At 35.9% G+C, this 27,548-nt stretch overlaps 1 protein-coding gene across 1 annotated transcript; it reads right to left on the reverse strand.

The window, feature by feature from the left end:
- Positions 1-1,043: 1,043 nt before the first annotated feature.
- LOC131067380 (uncharacterized) lies at positions 1,044-9,912 on the reverse strand. Its single transcript, XM_058002360.2, has 6 exons — positions 6,166-9,912; positions 2,719-3,182; positions 2,420-2,629; positions 2,037-2,236; positions 1,859-1,950; positions 1,044-1,681 (listed from the first exon to the last, which is right to left on the reverse strand). The coding sequence occupies exons 1-6, from the start codon at positions 9,752-9,754 to the stop codon at positions 1,545-1,547; spliced, it is 4,692 nt and encodes a 1,563-aa protein (XP_057858343.2). The 5' UTR covers positions 9,755-9,912; the 3' UTR covers positions 1,044-1,544.
- Positions 9,913-27,548: the final 17,636 nt, after the last annotated feature.

Here is a 27,548-nt window from a genome sequence, read left to right on the forward strand (position 1 = left end):
GATTTAGAAACAAAATTCTTGGCTCGTGTAGATAGTCTTCCTCTACATGTCAACACCGTTGCAAATTATGGGTGAATCATATTAGTGTACTCAACAGATGATGATTGATGCATTGAGCCAGCCTCAATGGATTAGAATTGATGCATGTCTTGGGGTGAGATTGACAACGAATTTGAAAGATTGATAAACTGTATTATTGGAGCTCCAACACTGAAATTAACAGACCTTCCTTCGTATTTTCAAGAGCGTTATGTATCAATGTTGGAGCACCAAACTATATACCAAGCATTTTAGTCTACCCACGACAGAGATTGGATTATTTCCATAACAATGGAGGAACAGGAGAGGCAAACAATCAAAGAGCTACAAGTGCAGTGGGCATTGTAACTCATTTAGAGGCTAAAATTGTTTCTTGGTCTATGATATGGATAAATTCTAGTTTAAAACACCCATTTTTGATCATTACAAATGGTTTCTAAATATCTAAAAATAAAGACATTGCTGGTTTGATATTCACATTCAAATCAAAAACTCCATGGTTGATGAAATTCAATTATGTGGTCATTTGTGATAAGACAAAATCAATCTTCAAGAAAACATAATGATTGCAAACACACAAGTGAACGAAATGCATCTGAAAGACCAATACATTGTCACTTTGCGTTCAAATTCAAATCTTAAACTCAGTGATTGACCATCTATATTCAAACAAAACCAATAGTGAACACAACACTTGCAAATGCACATTCGAACATGACACCCTCCACAGAAATTACAAAATCATGATGCAGGTGTACACAAAGAGTCAAAATCTAACGTGCTTTTAAATGTTCCAATTGATGTTTTTCTTTTCTCTACTATATCTTCCCATAAACAATTGAACATAAGTTTTAAATCTACCGACCATTAGTTTTGTATGATTTCAGTACTAAGCACCCTGGAAGAATGAAAAATGTTAGTGAAGAAGCAACAAAGGTTGCAGGTAAAAGGCACATGCTTTAGAAAAGAAACTTGAAGATGTCCAGCAAGGAAAAACAACTGTATAATACAAGATGGGTGCTCGAGGGATTACCCATATATATATTTAGTACATCCTCCACTGACAAAGAAAGTCATGATGAGTGAAGGAAGACCTGAAAAAAATGAAATTAATCATACATTAAGCATCATCCTTATAAATAAAAAAGGATCAGATAAATACACGGGCTCTCCAGATTTGTTTTCTAGTGCCAACTTTCTTATGGCTTATTTTCATACTTTTCCCAGCAAGATGATATCTTTGACTCTGATTATCATCCTTTTGTATGGTTCACATGGTGCAGTTCATATGGTGCAACCATTAAATTCACAAAATTCATCTTGAAGGTAGAATAGCTGTGGTAACAGGTACAAACACGTCGATAAGCAGACAAGGCAACCTGAATCCATTTAATGATTTTACCCAGTCCTTATTTATGTATCCCATCTGCAACTTGTAATGATATTCTATGTTTGTACCTATTACCACAGTTCTTCTCCCTCAATAATCCATTTAATTATTTTACTCAGCCCTCATTTATGTATCCCATCTGCAACTTGTATTGATACTCTTCTTTCCATGTGAAACAGTCATTAAGCCATTCCCCACTATAACTACGCCGTTTGAAATCTCCCCTCCCATTTGATCCATAAGACTCAAAAACTGCAAGATTAAAACATTTTATGAGTCTCACCTGCACACCTTTCTCAAAGCACATAAGAACAACTAATTGATGGCATCTTGAAGAGGTTCAAACATTTAAATGTATAATATTTAATCAAACACGAGTAGAGACATATAAAGTTTTCTACTCCTGTTATAACTTTATATTTTAAGTACCTTCATTTAAACTACAAGTTCTTGCACCAGCAAATATCTCATCGGGATCAATATATTGTTGACTGATGATATGCCGAATCAAATACTCTTTCCTGTAACCAAGAAAAGTGTCAGGAAGCAATGGAAATTTATAGCCTTGTTGAAAAAAACATCCAAACAGAAACTTATCCTCATCTACCTTGCCCATAGTGGTATGGGTTTCCCTGAAGTTCTATCATCATTATCCTGCTCATATGAACCCTTATAAGGCGATATTTCATAAGATTCAATATCGATGTTGGATATTAATGATAGATGTGAACTTGGGTTTCTTCCCAACACTGACTGCCCTTCTGTTCCATGTGCAACTTTTGCACAACTAGTTAACATGCTTGACACCTGTGACGCAGTAGCATAAATAAAGTTGGAAACATCATTTGTACCATAAGAAGCCATACTCCAAGTTTCTTCTATACAAGTTAGATTTATAAAGTTTTTTGTTAGTTGTCAACACTATAAAATTAGATGACAGGTCTGATTCATTACTACAGGATCTGAATTGGTAAATTTGTATCAGTTTACCTTTCCAGCATATGCATTTTGGGCCTGAGTTGTTGTTTCATTATGCTGATGGACTTTTTGCATGTGTTTTGCATCCTTTGATGCAAATTTGTTGGACTTAGCATCCTCCTCTATCCGTCGTCTGCGCTCAGCAGCTTCCCTTTCTTTCTCTATACGGCGCTGCTTTTTTGCCTTTTCCTCCATTGCCTTCCTCTTACGCTTGCAGTCATCCTGTTTCAATATGTGAAGTGTTAAGTTAATATCAGCATATAATTAAGTTCATTGATGTAGGAAATCTGTTATGGTTACTATTCAGATACCAGAGCTCGGTGCCTCTGTTCTTTTGCCTCCTTAGCACGAAGTTTTTCCTCAAGTTCCTTCCGCTGCTTCTGTGCTTCCAATCGCCTCCGCTTTTCCTCACGGTCTCTCTTGTCCATCTCTTCCTTTTTCTTCTTATTTGCTGCAACCTCTGCTGCATTTTTCTTCCGTTCTTCTTCTTTCTTTTTTTTCTCATCCAATTTTCTCAAATTTTCTTGCTCCATTTTATTTTTGGTTGCCAAAGCTTTTCTCAACTTCAGATCCACACCAATCATAGAAGTGCCTGACTGGTACTGCAAGGTGCATCCCACTGGCTTTTTTCTTGCCATGCCACTTGATATGGATTTATTACTGTCACTACAGGCAATTTTGAATCCTTTACCACCTTTTTCTTGTTCCCTTTTCTCTTCAAGTCGTTTTGCTACTCCAGCAGCCTTCAAAGCCTTCACTTTGATATCTCTCTTTCCTGCAGGAAATAGATTGAATTTTAAACATTTTAAGAGCAAAAGGTCATAAATACAAGTCTGAGAGCTTTTATGCTGAAAACTTGGTTTAGTATAAATTATAAAATGCTAATCTTATTCTTCAAATTTTGATCTATTAATTGTCAAACTCTGCGTAGTTTCTTGAATGTAATAAACGCAGACCAAGAAGTAGAGAACTCCTATTCTCTACTTTAACTGGCTATTATAGTCTTTAATCACTGTCTTTCAAATTTTTTACTAGGTACTTATTCTTTTCAAAGCTTTGAATATAATACTCCGATGTTTATGTATTTTGGTCAAATGTATCATCATATCATGTATTTTCTTTTATGCTTTCTGCCCTTTAGAATAATATAAGTACAAACATTTGCATGTGATGCATCTGTTCTGTCCATACAAGTATACATACAAATGGAACATGTCTCCCTTATTTTCTGCAATGTTATATCTGTCCCCATTGTAGCATTTTCTTTCATATAGAGTCTAATAAGACTTATCACATTTACTTTTCAGCTTTGGAGAGCATCGAGTACTAGGAGAAACTCGGATAAAAGTGTTGGTGGGCATAAGCACATAGTGAAGAGGAGTCAATCCTTAGCAACCCTATCCTAAGGTGTCTTGAGAGATGTCAACAACAGTGATGTTCATTATCATGTCAGAAAGAATACATTGAAGACAAGAATTTTGTTTAAGTGGTTCCAGTAATCAGAAACTTTTATCTTTAAACAGAATAATTTTGAGAAGTCTCGTATACATTCAAGATTACATTGGTCACTTCTGTCCATTGATCACTCTGGTTGTTCTGCAACTGTCGCCAATTGTGATGCAGCTCGTTATGTGTTGATCTCTCATACATGTTAAATCATCTTAATAGCTGTCCTGTTCCTTATTTTTAAAATTTTTTTAAATGTTCATAATTTGGTTCCTGTTCAATACATGTTGGATCTAACTATATGAACAACTAAACCAATGTTCAACAAATGGTGGATCTCACCTAACAGATTGGCTCCAAACTATGAAGCAAGCCTAATAATTGCATAAGGAGAATATTCCTTATTTTTAAACTAGATGCTCAAGGAAATAGTGCTTATTCAAGTTTGCCACTGTCCTTGGAGTTTATTTTATACAGGTTGAGTATGATTCTACAATATGGTTTGGTTCATACTTAATTGTGACAGACCAACTATTTTTTCAGATGGGGCACAGATTTTTCAAAGTTGTAGGATAGCATCGTCTTTCTACAAAAGAGATAACAGACCAGGAATTTATAATTTCATTCATTCATTTAACAGCACTTCTCTAAATAAATGTTAGAAGGTGAAGAATCAAGAATGTATCCTAAACTCTTCAGCTGCCATCATAACTATTCTTTCCTTCTGACTGCAGCAATTTGTAAAACTCATAGGGTGGAATTTTTTGAACATTTTCTCTCATTTCTGTTAATATTTTTGCTTCAATATATATTATTCTTTATGGAAAAAAGAGGTATCCTAAAATCTCTACTTATAGACTCAAAATATGGCATTGCCTAGCTGAAGTTGGCAGATACATAAGTGCCTTATCCATGAAAAGTTGTATTTGTCTTGCTTAAATAAACCTTAATTAAACCTGAATGTAACAAATCATCTTTTCCTTTTATAGTGACAGATCAGACTAGCTAATTTCAGTTTTTCTTGATTTTACAGCAATGTCGCTTTCCATTTTGGTGAGGACAATTCTTACTGTACCCCATTCCTCCACCTCTGTGCAACTGGGTTTGCTTAGAAATCAGCTTGTACCTACTCTGGTTCGTACAAGGTATGGATCCAAGTTTAGGTGAAGGCTGGCGTGCCCTGAGCAGAGCCTTGGGCGACCCAGGAAGAAAAGAATAAAATATTTATGATGATAAAGCAATTTTATTTTTAAAAAGACCTAATCTAACGTTAAAAAGTGATTTCTGGGTTTATCGACTTTCAACCATGTTCTATATTTTTTTTGTATATTTTGTGCGAATCATGGTTATATATATATATATATATATAGCTGAACCCAGCTAGCTATATTGAACTGGGAAAAACTTTTTACCAAACTGTCAAACCTGGACCCAAACCTAAATTGGTGGCTTAAAATATATATAGTCTTAATGAGTATCCATAATTTCAATTTGATGGTAAAAGGCCAAAAATTGAACAAAGTTATACCAAGTTGGAGGTTTCGGCCTCCTCAAGAACCTGTTTGCAGACAAACTTTTATTAAGAAGAGGGGAGTTGAAAATGTAATTCATTGATTAAATTACCATAATTTTTTTTTTAATTGCATATCTTGCAACAATTTCATTTTGATTGCATTAAATGAAATAAAAGAGTAGAACTTATAACACAGGAGACATAAGTCTTATCAATTTTCATTTTCTGTCCAGGGAAATAACAAAATAGTAATTTACATTTTCCTTTGGAAACATCAAGATGACATATAGAGTAACATCTAAATCAATGTTTCAATTTTTCTTCTTTGCCAAGGGACAAGGCTTCCATGCCTACTGATTTACCTCAACATTTCCATCCGGATCTAGGCGCACTGTGAAGGAAGAGCTTCTTAAAAGTTGTGGAAAAACATCATTGATGTTTTTTTCTTTTGAATTGATGTAATAAGTCTACTACACTAGTCTTAGTTCCCAAAAGAGGCAATGTCCATCCTCTCGATCAAACTCGATGCATTTCACCCAATCTCTTTTTGCCACATGAACTATAAAATTAGTTTTAACAACTTATCAATGTGAGAAAACAAAAAAACTAGTAAAAGGCAAGTAGGAGTTAAACAAGGTAAAAGAGGGTTGTTACCAAGGTTCCAATGAAAGAGTAATGGATATAAGAAAACACATAAACAAGCAAACCTTAAGTGGAAGTTAAATGATGTAAAAGTGGGTTATAGCAAGGTCTCAATGCGAGAGTAAGACTATTTTTTCAGATTCAGACAAGAATTCACCTGTCATAACTGATGCTGATGCCTTTTTCTGCTGAACTAGCGGAATAAAAGATTTCACGTTGCATGATATGTTGCTTGGTCTCTGACTGATCCTTGGTGAAATCTGGCTGGCAAACCTACTACCAGCTCTTACATTGGGTGTTCCTGAATCCTTCTTTCTGACTGATGAACCAAATCTTTTTCCAATCTTATTTGTTGCAGTGTAATGAGTGTCATCTGAAGGTTCAGTCTTGGAGTCACCTTGTTGCCCACAATGTTGAGGACTTGTCACTCCAAAACAGGACCCAAATAACTGAGCATTTGATGGTGTAGTATGTAGGTGAGTTTTATCCAGTAAATAGGAAACAAAGGTGCATACTGATGACATGCCATCAGCTTGAAATCGAGGCAATGGTGTACAAATCAAAGACCCTTCCTTATTTTTGGCATAAGATGTGTATGAAGGTAAATTTCTACTGAAAACTTCATTACTACAAATAGATGTTTGCTGGAAAACATCATGACTAATTGGAGTTTCAGTATCTTCATTCCCTTTTAATTCTTCAGTAATATTTGAAGTATCCTGCAGTTGAATAATTTCTATGGCATCCAAGGCTTCTGACTGTTCTGCAGCTTTCATGTCAGCACTGTATCCACAGTAAGGCCTTGGGGATGGCCATCCTTCTGCACATTCCTGAACTATTTTTGGTGTGTCTTTCTGCAGAATTCTCTTACAATCCATGTCATTAGAACCCTCACAGACTGGATCCAAAGAATTCCATTTCGCCTCTATTGTCACTATTTCTTCTCCATGACCAGCATTATCTCTTATAGCAACAACTTCCAACTGAATCATGACAGGTGCTGCTGAATTGTCTTTGTTTTGTTTAGGGATCAACACAGGACTTGAGGATGGCCTACCTCCTGTACATTCCTCAAATATTTTTGTTGTGACTTCCTGTGGGACTCTCATACAATCCATATAATTAGAATCCTCACAGACCAGTTCCAAGGATTTCTTTTTTATCTCTATAGTCACCATTTCTTCTCTGTGAGCAGCACTAATCAGTGGCAGTGATATATTGACATGACTTTCAAGTGTCGACTCTTGATTTTCAACATAGGATTTTGTCATCCTAAATTGTGATATTGACTCACCTTTAAGATATATCTCATTGATCTCAGAAGATGAGTCGCCTCTGTCTCTTGCTTGTGATGCCACTGCTACGACAGCATAAGGAAATAAAGAAAGGCCTCCTCTGCTGCCGCCTGTTTGTGATGGAACTGCCTTAACAGGAGAAGGCAATGGAGATGAATGGCCTGTCCCTTCTGTTTGTGATAAGACCGCGATGACAGGAGAAGGCAATAGAGATGATTTGCCCGTCCCTCCTGTTTGTGATAGGACCGCAATGACAGGATAAGGCAATGGAGATGAGCCGTCTTTGTCTCCTGTTTGCAGAGAGACCGCCATTTTGGGACATGTTGATGGAGATACCGTGGCAGCTACATTCATAGGCTCCTCGGCAACCTCAACCTCAGCCTGCCACTTGCACCTGGCACGGGTAATCCTCGTGGCCTGGGGCTGCTCTTTTAATTCCATGGCCTTTCTCTTACCAGATTCCTTCTCTGCACCAAGAATCATCAGCCATGGCCTTCGCTTGGACAGTGTAATTCTTCCAACAGCAGGCAATGCTGCTGCCACATCACTTTTTTTTTTCTTCTCCGTAGCCCCTACTCTCCTTCTCCCTCTCCCTCCCCCTCCCCCTCTACCACCCTTGTGGACTACATTAACATGTTCATTTTCTTCTTCTCCACCTCCTCCTCCTTCTCTCTTCTCGTCCCATTTGTCAATGTGGACATTGAGCAAATTCTCTCTAGCGGGTGTTCTCCCTCGAATCCTGCAGTTATCCTCACCATCGCCATTGCCATTCTCTCTTTCTTCTTGTTTTTCCAACTTTCCCTCATCCTGGGCGTCCAGACAATGCCCTTTCCCCGGGTTGTCCCCAGCAATTTGCTGACCACCATCTCCATTTTCTTCTTCTCCACCTCCTCCTTCTTCTCTCTTCTCGTCCCATCTGTCCTTGTGGGCATTGAGCAAATTCTCTCTGGCAGGTGTCTTCATCTGTTCCAAGGATTTACTTTTCATCTCTTCAGTCACCATTTCTTCTCTATGAGCAGCATTAATCAGTGGCAGTGATGTATTGAGATGAGTTTCAAGTGTCGACTCTTGCAATACATCACTTTCAAGTGTCGACTCTTGATTTTCAACACAGGATTTTGTCATCCTCAATTTTGATATTGAATCACCTTTAAGATATATCTCATTGATTTCTGAGTCGCCTCTGCCTCTTGCTTGTGATGCCACTGCTACGACAGCAGAAGGAAATAAAGATAGGCCTCCTCTGCCGCCTGTTTGTGACGGAACAGCCTTAACAGGAGAAGGCAATGGAGATGAATGGCCTGTCCCTTCTGTTTGTGATAAGACCGCGATGACAGGAGAAGGCAATAGAGATGATTTGCCCGTCCCTCCTGTTTGTGATAGGACCGCAATGACAGGATAAGGCAATGGAGATGAGCCGTCTTTGTCTCCTGTTTGCAGAGAGACTGCCATTTTGGGACATGCTGATGGAGATACTGTGGCAGCCACATTCATAGGCTCCTCGGCAACCTCAACCTCAACCTGCAACTTGCACCTGGCACGGGTAATCCTCGTGGCCTGGGGATGCTCTTTTATTTCCATGGCCTTTCTCTTACCAGATTCCTTCTCTGCACCAAGAATCATTTGCCATGGCCTTCGCTTGGACAGTGTAATTCTTCCAACAGCAGGCAATGCTGCTGCCACATCACTGTTTTCTTTCTTCTCCTTAGCCCCTACTCTCCTTCTCCATCTCCCTCCCCCTCTACCACCCTTGTGGACTAAATTAACATCTTTGTTTTCTTCTTTACCACCTCCTCCTCCTTCTCTCTTCTCGTCCCATCTGTCGACGTGGGCATTGAGCAAATTCTCTCTAGCAGGTGTTCTTGTTCTCCCTCCAATCCTGGAGTTATCCTCACCATCACCGTTGTCATTCTCCCGTTCTTCTTGTTCTTCCAAGAAGGCATGTGATACGTCCAGACAATGCCCTTTCCCCGGGTTGTCCCCAGCAATTTGCTGACCACCATCTCCATATTCTTCTTCTCCACCTCCTCCTTCTTCTCTCTTCTCGTCCCATCTGTCCATGTGGGCATTGAGCAAATTCTCTCTGGCAGCTGTTCTCCCTCCAATCGTGCAGTTATCTTCACCACCACCATTGTCATTCTCCCTTTCTTTTTGTTTTTCCATCTCTGCACATCCATCCAAGAAGGCATGTGATAAATGCAGCTTTACCTCATTTCCCTCATGGGCGTCCAGACAATGCCCTTTCCCCACCACTGGGTTGTCGCAGGCAATTTGCTGACCACCATCTCCAGGTGGATAAATTCCTTGGAGGAAACATGTGGAAATTATTTTTAGGTTATTAAAGCACCTGGAGAACAACCTATGGTGGTATTCAAACTGTGTAACAACCTCGGTTTTCAGATCAGAAAACATTTGCAAAGCGATTTCGTCAAAAGTGAATTGATCTTCCATGGGATCGCTCTACTCAATCACTTTGCAGGGCAATTTCTTGAAAGATTTTAATGCGTGAATTCTTTTGATGCAGTTACTAGTAAGTGCAATTTCTTGAATGCATGAATGTGGATGCAATGATCCGGCATTCGCAATTTAAATCAATTTCCATTGGTGGGGTGTTGGGAGAAAAGATTGTGTTTGGATCGCAGGTTCGAGCACTTTTATCAAAAAAATGGTGGCAAAAGACATCAAATTAATTAGTAAGACCAACCAAAGTGTATAGTGTATAGTCAATATAATTCACCTTAGATCTTTCATACAAATTTTATAATAATTTTATTAATTTCATTCTTAATCAAAGAAGTAACAATTTACAAATAAATTAATTTAAATAAATAAGAAAACACAAAATTAAAATTGAAAAAAAAAAAACAACATATTATTTTAACATTTTATTTATCAAAAGAAAATTTGGAATGTTTAATTATTTAGATCATAGGTTTAAGAGTTCATGAATTAAATTATGATTGTAAATATCAACATTACAATATTCTATACTCTAGTATAATATACTTATTAGGGAAAAATAAAAAAGAGAGTTGCATTGATGTATTTGAATTGAGTTACACATCTAATATATTATTTTTTCTCATGGTATTTAAATTAGAGTGCTCATCTATAAGTTTTTCTCTTTAACTCTTTTGAGTTAGTTCTTAGTTTTACAATCATAATTTTCTTCTTAATGCAAAAAACTCTATGTAGCTATGATTGTGATGGTTCTTCCAACAAATAGATTGTCTAGAATAAAAGATAGCAAATGCACTACAAATAAAGATCAAATGAAGTAATATTTATCATTTTACCAAATTGATTACAATATATTTATAATTCCTTCAAGCGGTTGCCTCCATAGAGTAATGCTCAATACAAAATGATATTCAAGATGACTCTCATTGCCTAAACACCAAAATAAGTGTTGATCAACCAAAAATGAATGCTATGGGTTTGTTGTTGCTTTTCCTCTTATTCTTAGTTACGAGGAAGTTGTTGCTACCCTTATTCCAAACTTCTTTCCTTTCTCTCCTATTAAGGTGGAGAATGAGTAATGTAAAGGGAGCTTATCATTGTATCATCTAAAGTTTTCCAGAGCCTTTTCAGAGTCCATTGTTATAGTTTATACAAGTTAAGTTATTAGGTGGTTTCCCCTTTTTGCATATGGTTCTTTGATGTTTTGATCATTCTAGTCTATTATTGTTGGGTTGTTGTTTACCTTTGTTTATCTCTCAACAACGTATTGTAAATGGGTTCCAAATCCCAACAAAATATCTTTGTCAAGTGTTTTAGGTCCCTTCAAAACCTGTTTACCCCTAACAAAAAATAAAAAATCGATGCTTGGAGGAGGGTGGAGATACATAAACGTCCCTATAGGGCTAATTGATTTGTTATTCTCCTCTCCTTCAATTATGGGTTCATTCCTCTCTTGTTAAAGCAAAGGGGGAGACAATAAATAAACTAGAATAAAGTAAAAGATAAGTTGTCATAATATGCAATTGTTCACAAGAAGCATAAAATCTATACTATATAAAGAACCAGTTGATTTCACTTGTTGTGATGATCTATGAGGCTATTGATAACTTTAAAATGAAGAATAATCTATTTAAAATATGTTAAAAAAATTAACTTATTAGACCATAATTTTACAAGAGTTTGTTTGTAAAGGAGTTTTGAGAAAATACATAGGAAATTGGACCATCAAAGTAACAAAGAATGATTTGTAATATAAGGTTTAATTTGAAGAGAATGCATCAATGAAAGTAAAGATAACTCAACTAAAAAAATGAAAAGATTAAAATTATTTTTAGCACAAGCAAATGTCCAAGAAATCTAATTTTAAAACAAGTGTTCACCCCTTCAAATAATAATTCATTCATAAGGGTGGATATCTATTTACGATGAATGTTGACTACTTGAAGTGGATTTTTTCAATGAGGTAAAGAAAAAAGGAAAATACATAACTAGATCAATAAATAAAGGTTTCATAATAGTGAAAGGTCACATCCACTTAGTGAGCAACTTAGCTCTCATAGTGTAACTTAAATGTGATATTAGGAAGTTGACTAAACACTTCCACAGATGAAAAATTGATTGAAAGAGAGTTTAATTTATGTTTTCATTCCACATAGGGTCATGAGATGGGCCATTGAGTCATCTATATGCCTATCCATTTTCAGACACTTATAGTTCTATTTCCTATTGTGTTGCAAATGACAAATTAAAATGCTAATGATATTCATTTCCTTTAAGATTTTTTATGCATTTAAATATTGAATTAATATAATTTTTCTCGATCCACCTTTCTATATTCCCACACATATAGTAAGATGTGAGGACTTATCATCAAAGGATAAAGAAGACAAGAGAAATATATATTTTTTAACTCTCATGATTTATGATGTCCCTTCTATCAACACAGATCATTGTATGGTAGGATCTTAAGGATCACCTCTTGATGACATCAAAATTAGGAGGCTTTGTCCACTAGATTGTTGTTGGAGTAACTAGGTAATCACCTTAGTAATTAATTAATCAATCATATGTAATTACCTTAGTAGTTAATCAGTCAATCATTAATTACTTAAAGGCCCCCTATTACTTTATTTCACTTAAGGTAAACTTAGGTAGCATTCATTGTAATCTATCCAAATTTATCTAGTTGAATCCAATTTCATTACAGGTAAATCTTGATATCTTATACTCCATTGGATCAATCTCTCTCTTGAGGTTGTATTGCATAATCATGGCTTTTCTCTAAAAATTTAATAGGTGTTTTGGTTGCAGGCGATTTCTAAAAGTTGTGGGGTTCACTATCAACTCTAACATGGTATCATAGTACCATATATGTAACTTCCTATCAAATTTTTAAGAGATCTAACCTTGAGAGAAAAATCAACTCATTCTAGAGAAAAATAAGCCTCGTTGTTGATCCATAACTACCAAAATCTAAGATCTCTTGTCTAAATACCAAATCTAAAAAGTTGTGAAAAAAGAAAAAAAAATGCAACATGGACACAAAAATCTTAAGAGTCATAGTGCAATAACTTATCAAATAATTTTGTTTAAAAATAATCAAATTTAAAAGCTTTATTAAAAATAAAAAAATAAAAAACATTGAATTTCTTTTAAAAAAGCAAAGCAAGGGGTGGATTTATTTTGTATGATACATCAAGTACATTACTAGCATCTTCTAACATTCCCATATACAAGGGGGTTGCTTTTTCCATTAGTGTGGCAACAACTTTGATTGGTGAAATCATATCAACCAGTCATTAACTCCTCCTAGTGGCTTTCCTAAAATATGCAGCCTCATGCCTATTTTCAGTCAACTAATCTTTATTGGTGATGATGCTTTTTCACCCCAAAGACATCACCAACTAAATACTCAATTCAAACAACTAAAAACACCATTGGTGGTGGCAATATTTATACATTGAAACCCAACTTAGCATCTTTTAGGAGAATATTCTTCTCATGCATGATATACAAAATATTCCTTCATACTTTGGTATATTCATGTTATAAACAAAGTTGCACCCTAGCGAAGCTATAAACTTATCTACCCATTGACACATGGGATGACCTCTCAGAGTGTGGGATTTGATGGTAGAGGTCAACCTTTAGAGAAGGTTGGTTCCTCTTGGTACTGTCACCTATATTGACCTATTCTACTTGCTAGAAAAATAGAAATGATGTTTTTGAAAATAAAACCTATATCTATGATGGTGATGCATCGAAATAGTGGTTCAACGATTTGGTCACATTACTCATATTTTTTACATGTTTGTGCATCAATAACTCATGAGAAGGTTGAATACTTTTACGGTTTTGAAGAAAAAGAAAAAAAATTCACAATTACAAGCTAATTATATTCATTACACAACTCATAACCTGCAATATAACCATGCATCTTTATGCCTAAAGGTGCTAAAATGAGACATACATTAGAGGATTTGAGCAAAATCACATGAATATATATCAATTATGAAGTTGCACACAAGATAATAGCATGTGGGAAGGTAAAATAATTGAATTTTATTGAGAAAAGGTGTTATAACATTAGCACATTGTTGAACATGTCATCCTATTGCTTTGAAATTATGAAAATTGTAGACAGTTAAAATTAATTAAATTAATATTTATTTAATTTAAGCCTTTCTAAATAATTAATTTATCAATTAATAAATTATTTCTCCATTCTTCTAAAGTCATCTCAATCATTATTTTTTTTTAAATCGTACTTAGTTAATTAATTTTAATTAACTAAGATAATCATGCGATTCCTACAAATCATTGTTCTAATCCTATCATCTAGCCTAATTAATTCTTCTAGAAGCATGCTTATTATTATTCCTCAATTTTAAATTCATCCACTCATTCTCTCTCCTCATGTCACATCCTCCTAACTTTCCCACTTGGACTCTAATCCCTCATTAACCTACCTAATAAATCTCCTAAATCATTTGCACATCCCTAATCACCTTGATCCTTTCAAAGCAATTCAAATTCTTTGAATCTCCCCATGCATCCTCTTCCCAAGGAATATTTAATTCCTTTATCCATTTAGTCTTCCCACACATCTTCTTATTTTGGAATTTTTAATTCCTCTCCCCTTTCTCCGAGGATTTTTAAATTCTTTTTTCTGTTCCCAATGTACTTGGGAGCTCTTCTCCATGTACCTTGAGAGGTGTGGAGACAAGAAATGCCTTTATGGCATATTTCTTAGATCCCACACCTTTTCCTCTCAATCCTCTCTCCAAAATTATTTCAATCCTAGCCCTCCATCTCAATAAATCTCGGCCCTCCATTTTGGCCTTCTCAAATCTATAAATTGGAGTCTCATCTCCTCACAAATATCCACTTTTTCATCTAATCTTATGTTGTCCATTTTGAGATCCAAAATTATCCATCATGCCATCATAATTCCAAAATATTGCCTCATAATCCAATCCATCACACCCATGCTCATCATTTGAATCCAATGCCACCTTGTTGTGTAGTGGAGAGCAATCTGCAATCCACCATCAAAGGAACAAAACAAGTAGAGCAACAAGGGTGCCTCTACTTCATCAAGCTCAATCGGAGGAAGAGTAGAATATAAGGTATAATGGTTTATTTGTTTACTTGGATGCATTATTTTGTGTTTTATTTGGTTTATACAATAACTGTTAGGCTTTAGATCATGCCTTTTTCATTTTGGCACACTCGGTAAGACCCACGTCCCTTGAAGCTAATGATTTTTGTTGTTCTTAAATCATTTTCCTCGTAGATTAGTGTATCGACATTTTCATCTGCATCTCAACACCTCTGCTCTATTGTTTCGAAGTCTTTGCTTAAGTCCTTTAACATCTCCGTTTAAATTTAAATTTTCCCGCTAACCTTTTTTTTTTTGAATTTTTTCATTAAAAATCACAGATCAACATATGTGCATGCCTTCAACGTATGAGCATAGTGCAAATCATAGATCAACATATGTGCATGCCTTCAACGTATGAGGATAGTGCAATTCACAAATCAACATATGTGCATGCCTTCAACATATGAGTATAGTGCAATTCACAGATCAACGTATGCACATGCCTTCAATGTATGAGCATAGTTCAATCCACAGATCAACGTATGTGCATGCCTTCAACGTCTCCGCCTAGATTCTTTTCCCACTTGTTTTTAAAATTTTGAATTTTGAATTTTTGAATGCTAACTTTCTCTGTGCAGGGCCTCAATCAACGTTTGCACATGCACCTACATTTCAACGTCTCCACTTTAAGTGCTTATTTTTTGCTAACTTTGCTCTATCCTTGCATCTTTTTTTCATATCCAAGACATAAAATCAGACTACTAACACTCTTTTGCAGGATGTTTTGTTGAAGACCATCATCTTTTCCACTAGATTTAGTTTCTTTTTTCTTGCATTCTAGATTAGCAAAAATCTTTCATTTGGGCCTAAAAAGAACATGTGTATTTTGTGTTTGGTGTACTTGCACATTATTTAAGGTGGACCCACCGTTACACTTAGTATCTTCTCCCCTCACTTTCATGGATCTTGGGTGTAAGAGAAAAGCGATTAATAACAATTGCATTTTCTTTTGTAGTTGAGGGCTATTCTTGATGGGGATTTGATCACCCCACAAGGGTATCTCGAATGGGACACATCGGGGATATCGACTCTCTTGACGCAATCTCAAGCAGGTTTCCAAGTCGCTATATAAATAAGCTAGTTAGGTGGCTGAGGTGTTGAGTGAATTGGATGTATGTGGGGACCCTCCTTGCACCAATAATCTCAATTAGAGCCTTAAGTAGCTTGCTTCGAGAATCCATCGTTGGATTGGTGATCCCTTGAAATTACACTAAGAGCCTTGTTGTAGTAGCCAAAAATTCCACATTCATAGTGAAGGGGATGCAGATCGTACCTCAAAGTTACCTCTCATGTACCCACTCAAGATGAGATAGGAATCCCTCTGTTAAAAGATCTTTAGATCTTAGGGGTAAGAGAACTGGGTGTGCCCGAGAAGTGAGTGCGCTGTAAGGGGGATCTAGTGCTACCAGAATCTCTATCTGTCCACTTGTGCAAGAGGCCTATTGAATGGTTTCCATCTTCTTGCCTAAGTTGTATGTCTGATGAGTGTCTTCATTTTGTGCAAAACCAGATAAATTTCGTTTGGGCTAATCTAGGCCCCCAATCACTTTCACACTTGTCATAAAGCGTTACCTTGGCCAATGCGCTTGTCATTGTTTGATTTCTCTTGACAAGACTAGATAACATCTAAAACATTCGCAAATCTAACCAAACATTCGACCAAACTCTTCAATTTTCACTTTATCATTGTCAAATCCTTATTTCATCATCTCCGTTTGAGTCAAACCTCCAATCAATTTTCATCCATCCAAATAATCATCAATCCCCAACTAATATATCTATCCAATCATCAATCCAATCTTGGGTAACCTTCCCCTTCTTCTTCTTATCATCAATTATTTCTTTCATAATCATTTTCATTCCATCCTAAGGACTTAGCACATTAACCTAATCAAATCTCCAAAATCTCAATCAATCTAATCAATCAAATCAATCAAATTATCCACTCAATCAATCAAACCTCAACCTAAGGTTGACACTTTGTGAAAGTTTGATTTAGACCTTTATGTTTAATCAATCATCAATTAGCTTTTGTGTTTGGGAAAGAATCTCCCCCAAGTATCTTTTCTTAATCATTTCGGGTTGATCAAAACCCCAATCCTTTTACCCTCTTTTTATTAGGCACGTAAGTCCACCCTAAGTAGAAGAAGGCTTAATCATTTGGATCCTTTTTCCCTATTTTTCTTGGGCATGTAAGTCTACCCTAAGTAGAAGAAGGCTTAATCATTTGGATCCTTTTGCTCTATTTTTCTTAGGCATGCAAGTCCACCCTAAGTAGAAGAAGCCTTAATCATTTGGATCCTTTTACCCTCTTTTGCCTAGGAACATAAGTAAGTCTACCCTAAGTAGAAGAAGGCTTAATCATTTGGATCCTTTTGCCCTATTTTGCTTAGGCACGTAAGTCCACCCTAAGTAGAAGAAGGCTTAATCATTTGGATCCTTCTACCCTCTTTTTCTTAAGAACGTAAGTCCACCCTAAGTAGAAGAAGGCTTAATCATTTGGATCATTTTTCCCTATTTTGCTTAGGCATGCAAGTCCACCATAAGTAGAAGAAGACTTAATCCAAAACTTTGAATTTTTCCTAGCTTGGTTGTCACCTTGCTTTGTGGTCTGCATCATCAATTTCATGCCTCACTTAAGTCCTAATCCAAGGGCTAAGGTTTCATTTTAATCCAAATCAATCTTGTTAGGTAACCCAAGGATGAATCCAATCTAATCAAATTAACCCGATCCAAGCAAATCAAATCAATCTGTCAATCTAATATAAAGTTGCTAAGTCCTAATCCTTATCTTCATCTAGCATCATCTCATTACTTTTTTTTATCAAGTCTATCCAATCCCAACTTATCCCCCCATTCTCAACATTTTGAGGTTACATGGCTACCCAAAATCCACATCCAAACTTCAAAGCTTGGTATGAGAAAATGCTCATGGAAGTTCATGGATCACCCTATCGACCATCCACATCTAGCTTATACATGCCTCAAAATTATCCATCTTCCACCTATCCATGTCTCCCATCCCAACCCATTTACCAAGTCAATCCCAATTCATCTGACATCTCTTATCCTTCTCGGTGTATTATAGCATATATACTATCCATAGAACTAGATGCCTGAAACAAGCATCATCTGTAATTCCCCCATCTTCTTGCACTCTACACTTGGGGGAAAGCTTCATCCATACTATCCTACCATCTGCATTATCCATATCCATTATCCTCTATCCACATCCTATCTAAGTCCATCCTCCTTTCCTATCTTTGGTCTTGACTATCCTATCCATATCCTCCATCTCATATCCCTCATCTTATCCAAATTCATCCCTTATTCCTACCTTTGGTCTTGATCACGCTAGAGAAAAATAATCCGTACGCATGCTTTGGGAAAATGCAAGCTCAAATTTCTCCTCCATTCATATCCACCACACATTCACCATCCTTCTAGCCTTAATTGGGGAATTTGCCTCCTTTGCAACATAGTTCTTGGATCCCCATTCCTCCTATCCTCCATCCTTTAGTCCTCCATATCCTATCACCATCTATCTACTTAATCCCTTCACCCTCTATCCAAGCAATCTCCCCATCCATCCATCCTCTTACCAAGCCTTGGTTCTCCCTTGTCATTGTTCCCCCTCTATTTATCCTATATCCACAAAATAATCCCATCATATCATATCATATTCCCCATCACATCCAATCCTATTCAATTATTTATCCCCCTCTCATTTTATCCAATCCATTTATGACCCCCATCACACTAAGTTTTTCCCATCTATCTAAGCTTATACCGACTCACACGTAATCCAAACACCCATCCATACCGTGTTAATCAAATCCAAGCGGAAATCCTCTCACCTAGAGATCCCGCACACCATCTTGTCTCTTGCATCTATCAATATATCCATACCCTGCCCATCGGGATGCATCCTTCCCATGTCTGGTAGTTTATCCAAATCTATCTTCCTGCCCATCAGGATGTATCCTTCCCATGTATGGCAGCCTAACCAAATCCATGTACCACTCCTTGCAAGAGATGTCAGTTTTCCATGTGCAAGTTGTTTGCATGATTGAGATTTTTGCTCTAGTTTTTTATCTTGTGTCCCAGGATTGTACCTGTTCAGGGCTGCCTTGATCATCCTATATTTTGGCATATCTTTGTTGATGTATAATGAGGCATTGTTTTTGTGGTATGGTGTATTTGATGGTTTCTCTTGTATGATCCTACAGTCTCGCATTTACATCATCATCGATGTTTGCGAACCTATGTACATAGAGATACCTATTGTTTGAGAGTCTAGTTGACGCCTCAGATATTCACAACATCGTGATTCCTATAATAAGCGGTGTGCATAATTTGTGGCAATATTAAATCTAGGTTTTCTCTCCACATCTACACAACAAGAAATATCATTCACTTACTTCATTTTATTCATCCATCTCATTTCATCCATTTACCTTGGAGACTCCAATTCATTCATTCCCCCTTCACCATCCTTATCCTTTTTACATTATTTCATCCTCAAACCTCTAGTCCTCTAATCCATTTTGAGAGCACACCCGTGTTCTTAGAACCTGCATGTCCTCTTGAGGGAGCATACCACTACCTCCTCGTTATCCTTCCTCATCTCACTGATGTTTGGGGCATCATGGTACTAGTCCTTATCCTTTCCATCCACTATGTTTTATTCTTCTTTGATATAACATCACTTCATGACGCTGTATCAAAGAGGGACAAAATGTAGATACCTAAAATTAATTAAATTAATATTTATTTGATTTAAGCCTTCATACATAATTTATTTATTTAATTATGTTTATTCTTATTCCTCTTAAAATTAATTAAATCAAATTTAATTAATTTTATCACTATAGCCCAATAATTAATTTACCAATCAATTAATTATTTCTCCATTCTTCTAAAGTCATCTCAATCATTATTTCTTCTAAATCGTACTTAGTTAATTAATTTCAATTAACTAAGCTAATCATGTGATTCCTACAAATTACTTTTCTAATCCTATCATCTAGCCTAATTAATTCTTCTAGAAGCATGCTTATTATTATTCCTCAATTTTAAATTCATCCATTCATTCTCTCTCCTCATGTCACATCCTCCTAACTTTCCCACTTGGACTCTAATCCCTCATTAACCAACCTAATAAATCTCCTTAATCATTTGCACATCCCTAATCACCTTGATCCTTTCAAAGCAATTCAAATTCTTTGAATCTCCCCATGCATCCTCTTCCCACGAAATTTTTAATTCCTTTATCCATTTAGTCTTCCCACACATCCTCTTATTTTGGAATTTTTAATTCCTCTCCCCTTTCTCCAAGGATTTTTAAATTCTTTTTTTTGTTCCCAATGTACTTGGGAGCTCTTCTCCATGTACCTTGAGAGGTGTGGATACAAGAAATGCCTTTCTAGCATATCTCTTAGATCCCACACCTTGTCCTCTCAATCCTCTCTCCCAAATGATTTCAATCCTAGCCCTCCATCTCAAAATAAATCTTGGCCCTCCATTTTGGCCTTCTCAAATCTATAAATTGGAGTCTCATCTCCTCACAAATATCCACTTTTTCATCTAATCTTATGCTATCCATTTTGAGATCCAAAATCATCCATCATGCCATCTTAATTCCAAAATATTGCCTCATAATCCAATCCATCACACCCATACTCATCATTTGAATCCAATGCCACCTTGTTGTGTAGTGGAGAGAAATCCACAATCCACTATCAAAGGAACAAAACAAGTAGAGCAACAAGGGTGCCTCTACTTCATCAAGCTCAATCAAAGGAAGAGTAGAAGCTAAGGTATACTGGTTTATTTGTGTACTTGGATGCATTATTTTGTATTTTATTTTGTTTATACAATAACCATTCGCCTTTAGATAATCCCCTCTTAAAAAATACATGTCATTTTTAGTAAAAAAATGACTAGTTTGTGAGTTACAGATAATACTTTGCTAAGAAAAGAGCTAAAACAACTACAAATCTTAGAAAAAAGAAAGTAATAACTTAGTGAAAAATGCATCTAGTCGTTGATCTTAAGCCTTGACTTCCTATTTCCTAGCATTTAGGATTATTATTTGAAAGAAAAGTGACAAGTGTTTCCCTTAGTTGCTAAGTCAAACTCCCTCCCCTGTATGTTGGAAATGTTCTTTTGTTGATCAACTCTTGAAAAGGCTAAAAAAAGCATTGAGGTTGGTTGACCAACTCCTATAACTGCTACAAAATACTTTCAAATTTTGTCTCCACTCTCCTAGATAGGTGCAATTGTGAAAATTGCTCATAAATTATCATAAGTGCCTTCAATCTGGGTTAAAAATCTTCCCAAATTTCACTATATCCTTGTTCCGCTTGTCAAAATACTCCATTATAGTCTTAAATGCCATTAGAAAAGGGATAGGACATGTGTTCTTTGAGAGTTTGAAGTAAGGAGGACTTCTCAAAGCGTAGGATATCCTCCTTGTCTTTAATGTTGTTTCTCAAAGACCCCAACTAAATCACTTAGATTTCTCTTTGTGACTATCCTCACTACCATCTCATAACATCTCTCTATATTTGCACTTGGAAACCCACTTTTGATCGATGAAAGACCTCTACTAATCCACAAATTTATTTGGAACTTACTATCATTCTTAAGGAGCACCATACTTTGCACAAGGACAATAATAAGTCTAACACACAACTTTTGAGATGATTAGTGCCTCAACTTACCTTTAGATCCACCCAAATCATAATGTGATTGACCTCATAGATCTACATCATCAATAGAAGCTCCATGTACTCTTAGTGGTAGCACATTTGGGTTGGTTTTAAGCTCTTGCTTTGGAAAATCTACCCATTATCAGTGATTTTCATGCTTTTTCTGCTATTATTTGGACTCTGGTAATGCGTTTGTCTATCATATTTTTACTCCTATCATTTTATTTGATTTATTATAAGGCTACTTGTGTTTCTATTCTTTATAACCATGATTATTTATGTGACGAAGTTTCAAGACTACCCTCATATATTCCATTGTCTTGACACTTGTTATAGTTCTTATATTCATGCCACGACTTTATTTCTTTTATGATTGTTTAGATCTTGTCTATATTCAAATTATGCATATTCACCAATATTTCCTCATGATCACTTCTCTTTGACAACAACTATTCCCTACCACCAATATATAGGCACTATCTTTTGGAGTGACAAATCAACATACTCTTTGTTCACCTTACTTCTATCATACAACCTTTACTTCAAATTTTCCTTTTTAGAGACTTCAAAAACTCCTTGTAACTAAGTCCTTATGATTTAGTATAAGGCTTCTTTCTTGTGCTTAGTGACTTCATAACTTTTGTTCTCCACATGCAATCTTCATTGAATGTTTACCTCTTGTAGGCTTTAAAAACTTTTCACATGAAGCTCAATTCCATATTGAAATAGTATGCCTCTCTTTATGTTCTTTACTCAAATAGTGAACATCACAACCATTTTATTTGTTGTCTCATTAAGTTTGGCTTCATGCCATCTTCACTATTTTTTGAATGGCACACTTTGAAAATGTCCTCCATCATGCATACTTATCTCTCTTGAGCACAAAAGTATCATTCTTAGGCTACATTCATGTCACTGATACTCTTAAGGTTGTTTTTTTTTTTTTGGTGTTCATGCCTTTCGATTGTCATTCTACATGCACATTTGTTGCCCCCTACTTGCATGACTCTAATAATCTATTTTCTTCTTGAAAAAATGCCTTTTAGGATTTCTACTACTCATCATTCTCTTTTCAACTATCATTTCTGTTGAATGGTTGACTGGAGTGGAATATTGAGAGGGGGGGTGAATCAGTATTCCCACAATCAATAATTTTTTTTTCTAATATATTAACTTAATCAATCTTATCAACATGAATCAACAAATGAAGAATAAAGAAAAAGCATAACCACAAAATTAACATCGTATTTTTATATGTGGAAAACCCAAATGGGAAAAACCATGGAGAGCGTTAACTCTCAAGATAATACAACTAGTTATATAGTGTTTACAAAAAGGGTGGCTCACTATCGAAATGCTCATTGCAATAGAAGTAAGTGAACTAAGAAAAATTGCATCTCCAAATGTATGAGTTTAGTTCCAATATAAGCACAAATATCAACACAACAACTCACAACGAATCTAGTAAAGGATCTCTCCAACCTATTCACAACTGCTTGCAATAGATCCAACAGGGGATTAGTGCAACACTACACTCACATATACACCTTCTCTCTTACATACTACTTCTAATATTATTCTGCTTCACATTACACTCTCTTCTGCTCTCTCACTCACATATACACCAGACTGTACTTTTCACACAACATACTACTACTACTCTCCTATCCATAACTCTGTTGCTTGCACACTTCTTACTCTGTCACACACACACGCACACACACACACACACACACACACACACACACACACACACACACACACACACACACACACACACACACACACACACACACACCAAGGATAACTTTAAGAAACCACCCCCTGGGCAAAAGTGTAAAATCCTGGCGAATAGCAAAGATTATTTTTGTGGGAAAATTTTCATATTGATGGCGAATTTGTTTTTCAAAGTAAGAAAAAAAATTATTTTGTATTGGTGATTTTTTCCTAGGGTACGAAAATTACATAAAATTCTGGCGAATAATATCTTTTTCTGTGGGTAAAATATATATTGTAGGAGTCGAATATTATTTCGTTTAAATGGAACAAATATATAATTGTATGGACGAAAATTTTTAGTTCGAAGGAAAATTATTTAAGCATATTGGAGATTTTTATCCACCGCTTGAAAATTATTTAATTTGTTTGGCTATTTTTTTTGTTATTTATGGAAACATATATATATTTTATTGGCGATTTCATGAATTCATTTCCATTAATAGACAAGGCACATGATACATCACATCACATTAGTACATCACATTGAGTCTGGACTCTGCATGACGTATCGACAAGTGCGACCTCTTTGACACATGAAAGGTGACACGTACCTAAAATCCATCAATGATTTTAAACAGTTCGATGATCGTAGATCAATGGCTAAAGTTTTATTTCAGCCCAAATTCATGAAGAGAACGTAGTTCAGGAGAAAGTGCCCAGAATGGAATTGGATTCAATAGACATCTATCAAATGTCTCGGTCGATAATGCCAGTCATTTAATATATGTCTAGTCACTAACTGTAATCCACTCTGTCCCCACGACTTCCAATGTGGTACTTGGTACTGGTTTATAAATTATAGCTATTTCCAATTTTGTACGGGTTTATAGTTGTTTCCAATTTGGTACTCGTGCATTTATTGGAAAAATTTGCAGAGATATACAAAAGATTTAAAAAATTTAAAGCAATTAATACGGTTAGAGAAGGGATTATTACAATCAAGAGCTTCAGCTATTTATATATGATCTTTGCTTCTTTCATCTTCAATTAGCCTTTGGTAGATAAATATTTGGAGCTCACGGTATTTAAATTATGCCTCTGGTTTAGGTCTATAGGCTCAAGCTGTTTAATTTGGTAATTCGATTTCTCAAGATGGACACACAGGTATCCGCTTGAAAAGCATTTCTGTGGAGGACTAGAGGGCCTTTTTGGGATCCGTTAGAGAGCCAACCCTCCAATCAGTTTGCAAGGAGGTTGGGATGTTCACTAATGAGGCTGTGAGGATGGTGTTGGGCAGAGACTTTCTGCGTAACAAAAATAGATACCGTGTTAACATGAACGTTACGTCCCAGTTCTTGGTGTCTCTTCTGGACCTTGGAGGAGACACGGTGGATATGTTGATGTTGTTAAGGAAAGTGTTTAAAGAAGACAACCTTGGAGAGTGGAGATGATGTTACTATTGTCATCCTTGCAGAAGTAGGGGTGGGGATCCCTTGCGTGAGTGAATTAACCAAGCTTCTCCTCCTTGACCAAACAATGCCAGTGGCCAAGAAACCGTTTCTTTTGAACCTGAATGCGGAGCAGTTGACATGTCATAGGAAATGGGCACAGATTGGTAGGGAATTTCTTCGGAAATGGTTCCTCCTAGATGACTTTCCAAACTATAGTTGGCCTGAAGAATTCTTTCAGCTTATAAAGTTTGAATAATTTTACATGGAGGGAGGGCCAGATTCTTAGGGTAAACCATGAATGTGTCCACTACTTGTGCCCTAGCCCCGACCCCTAGTAGTTTTGTTTTTTTGGCTATGTCCTCGTAACCTCACAGGCTCAGTGGATCACTCATTTTGGCTTTGAAGTTTTTGAGGGACTCAAGTCTCAAACATGTAAAAATTGTAAATTTCTGAAACATAAATATTAATGATAATTTTGCAAATTTCAGTTCGTTTTAGTTTGTCTCTTATGGATATAAAAATGCTTTCTATTTCATTTTATTAATGATAGTTTTGCAAATGATTTTTATCTATGAGCTACGTTATTTCAATATTTTGTTAAAAAATGGAAATAAATTTAATACTATGATCTTTTTTATGTAATGCTTCTCTCTCTCTCTCTCTCTCTCTCTCTCTCTCTTTATATATATATATATAAAATCCAGTTCCTTCCATTAATTATTTGTACATTGATTATGGTTGATTATAATTTTATAAATATATAAAAAAAGATGTTTATCTCACGAAAAACAAGTGAATTAAAAGTCTAACTTACTTGTTGTTGAAGTTTTGAACTAGTGCATGTGTGGTTTGGTACATGTTATGATTTATAGTTGAGATTTTGTCATTATGAAGAAATTTGAGACATTTTTGAACGGTAGATGGGATCACTTTCATGGAAGAGAACCAAGGATGTCTCAACTTCACACAAAATTGATCTAATGTAGGAATGATAGCAAAAATGACATCTAAGCACTTAGTACCAACCTTAACGGGAAGATTAATAGAACCTATGGTAGGAGAAGAGAAACCATCAAAGATCTTAACCACTAAATCAAATTTATTATATGTTACTTCATGCAATTGTAAAGTATAAAGATATTCTTATGTTATTACATTCACCATGCATGTTGGATCAATGAGAACCCCTTGTGAGAGTATGTCTTTGATCTTTCCAGTGATATATAGTGGGCCATCAAGTGTTTCAATAGTATCACTTGGATCAAAGGTAATGCATATTGCATAGGTCCTTAGGAGGTGCAGGTTTATCAATAAGATTCACCACATTATTAGACTCAAGGCCAAGGTCATTAGAAGAAAATTTAAGATTCTCGGACTCAATTAGAGAACAGGATTAGGCTCAATTAGATCAACGACTTAGGGTGGATTTCGACCTGAATATGGGAAGTGAACACATTTGTGAGAACTTTTCCTAGAATTGAATGTTTTACATTTAATTAACTATAATTAAGTCTATAAAGCTCTATTTTGGGCAGAAGTTGAAAAGGATTAAAAAGACTTCAAAAAGAGTCCGGAAAAGTGACTCGAGTCTAGTGATGTGTCCAAAAAATGGAAAAAGTCATGAGACCCACGACAACTGACAACAAATACCATCGTCCGTTGGATGAGCACAGATCAACGACTTGATTTCGACTTGAATGTGGTAAGTAAACACATTCATGAGAAATTCACCCGAAATTGAATGTTTTACATTTAATTAAAAATAATTAAGTCTATAAAGCTCTATTTCGGGCGGAAGTTGAAAATGATTAAACAGACTTAAAAAATAGTCCGAAAAAGTGACTCGAGTGTGGTGACGTGCCCAAAAAATGACAAAAGTCATGGGAGCCACGATAATTGACAACATATACCATCGTTCGTTGGATGAGCACATATCAATGACTTAGGGTGGATTTCGGCCCGAATGTGGGAAGTAAACACATTTGTGAGAACTTCGCCTGGAATTGAATGTTTTACATTTAATCAAATATAGTTAAGTCTATAAAGCTATATTTCGGGCGGAAGTTGAAGGATTAAAAAGACTTAATAAATAGTCCGGAAAAGTGACTTGAGTGTGGTGACATGCTCGAAAAATGGCAAAAGTCATGGGACCCAGGACAACTAACAACATATACCATCATTCGTTCGATGAGCACAGATCAACGACTTAGGGTGGATTTTGGCCCGAATGTGGGAAGTGAACACATTTGTGAGAACTTTGCCCATAATTGAACATTTTACATTTAATGTCCTCATAAATTATACTGAAGCAATGCATTTTTTTCCTTTGGCAGTGAATAGATATTAATAATAATTAATAAAAGTACAACATGATTCTAGATATTTTGCCCTTTAGGTATTACTTTTTTACTTTTCAGTGTTTTCAAAATAAGTGACTCATAAATCATAATCGTATTTCATTTCATGGACAAACTAGTAAATCGAGGGAGATTCATAAACAACTACTAGATTGAGGAATGCAAGTTGCAACAGAGTCTGTTTGCGCCAATCTTGTGAAATAGAAATTTCAAGTAAAATCTAGAACACCTACATCCTGCCTTTTTTACTTTTTTTAATATCGTGGTTCAATTTGAGGGTTAGCATTTTTCAGGCTTGTATCTAGCATTATTTAGAATTATTAACAATAACAGCGATGGGGAAAATGGGAAGTAGTAGTTCAACAAGAAGCCAAGTGAAAA

The sequence above is a fragment of the Cryptomeria japonica genome, chromosome 6, assembly GCF_030272615.1.
Source record: "Cryptomeria japonica chromosome 6, Sugi_1.0, whole genome shotgun sequence".
NCBI classification, from domain to species: Eukaryota; Viridiplantae; Streptophyta; class Pinopsida; order Cupressales; family Cupressaceae; genus Cryptomeria; species Cryptomeria japonica.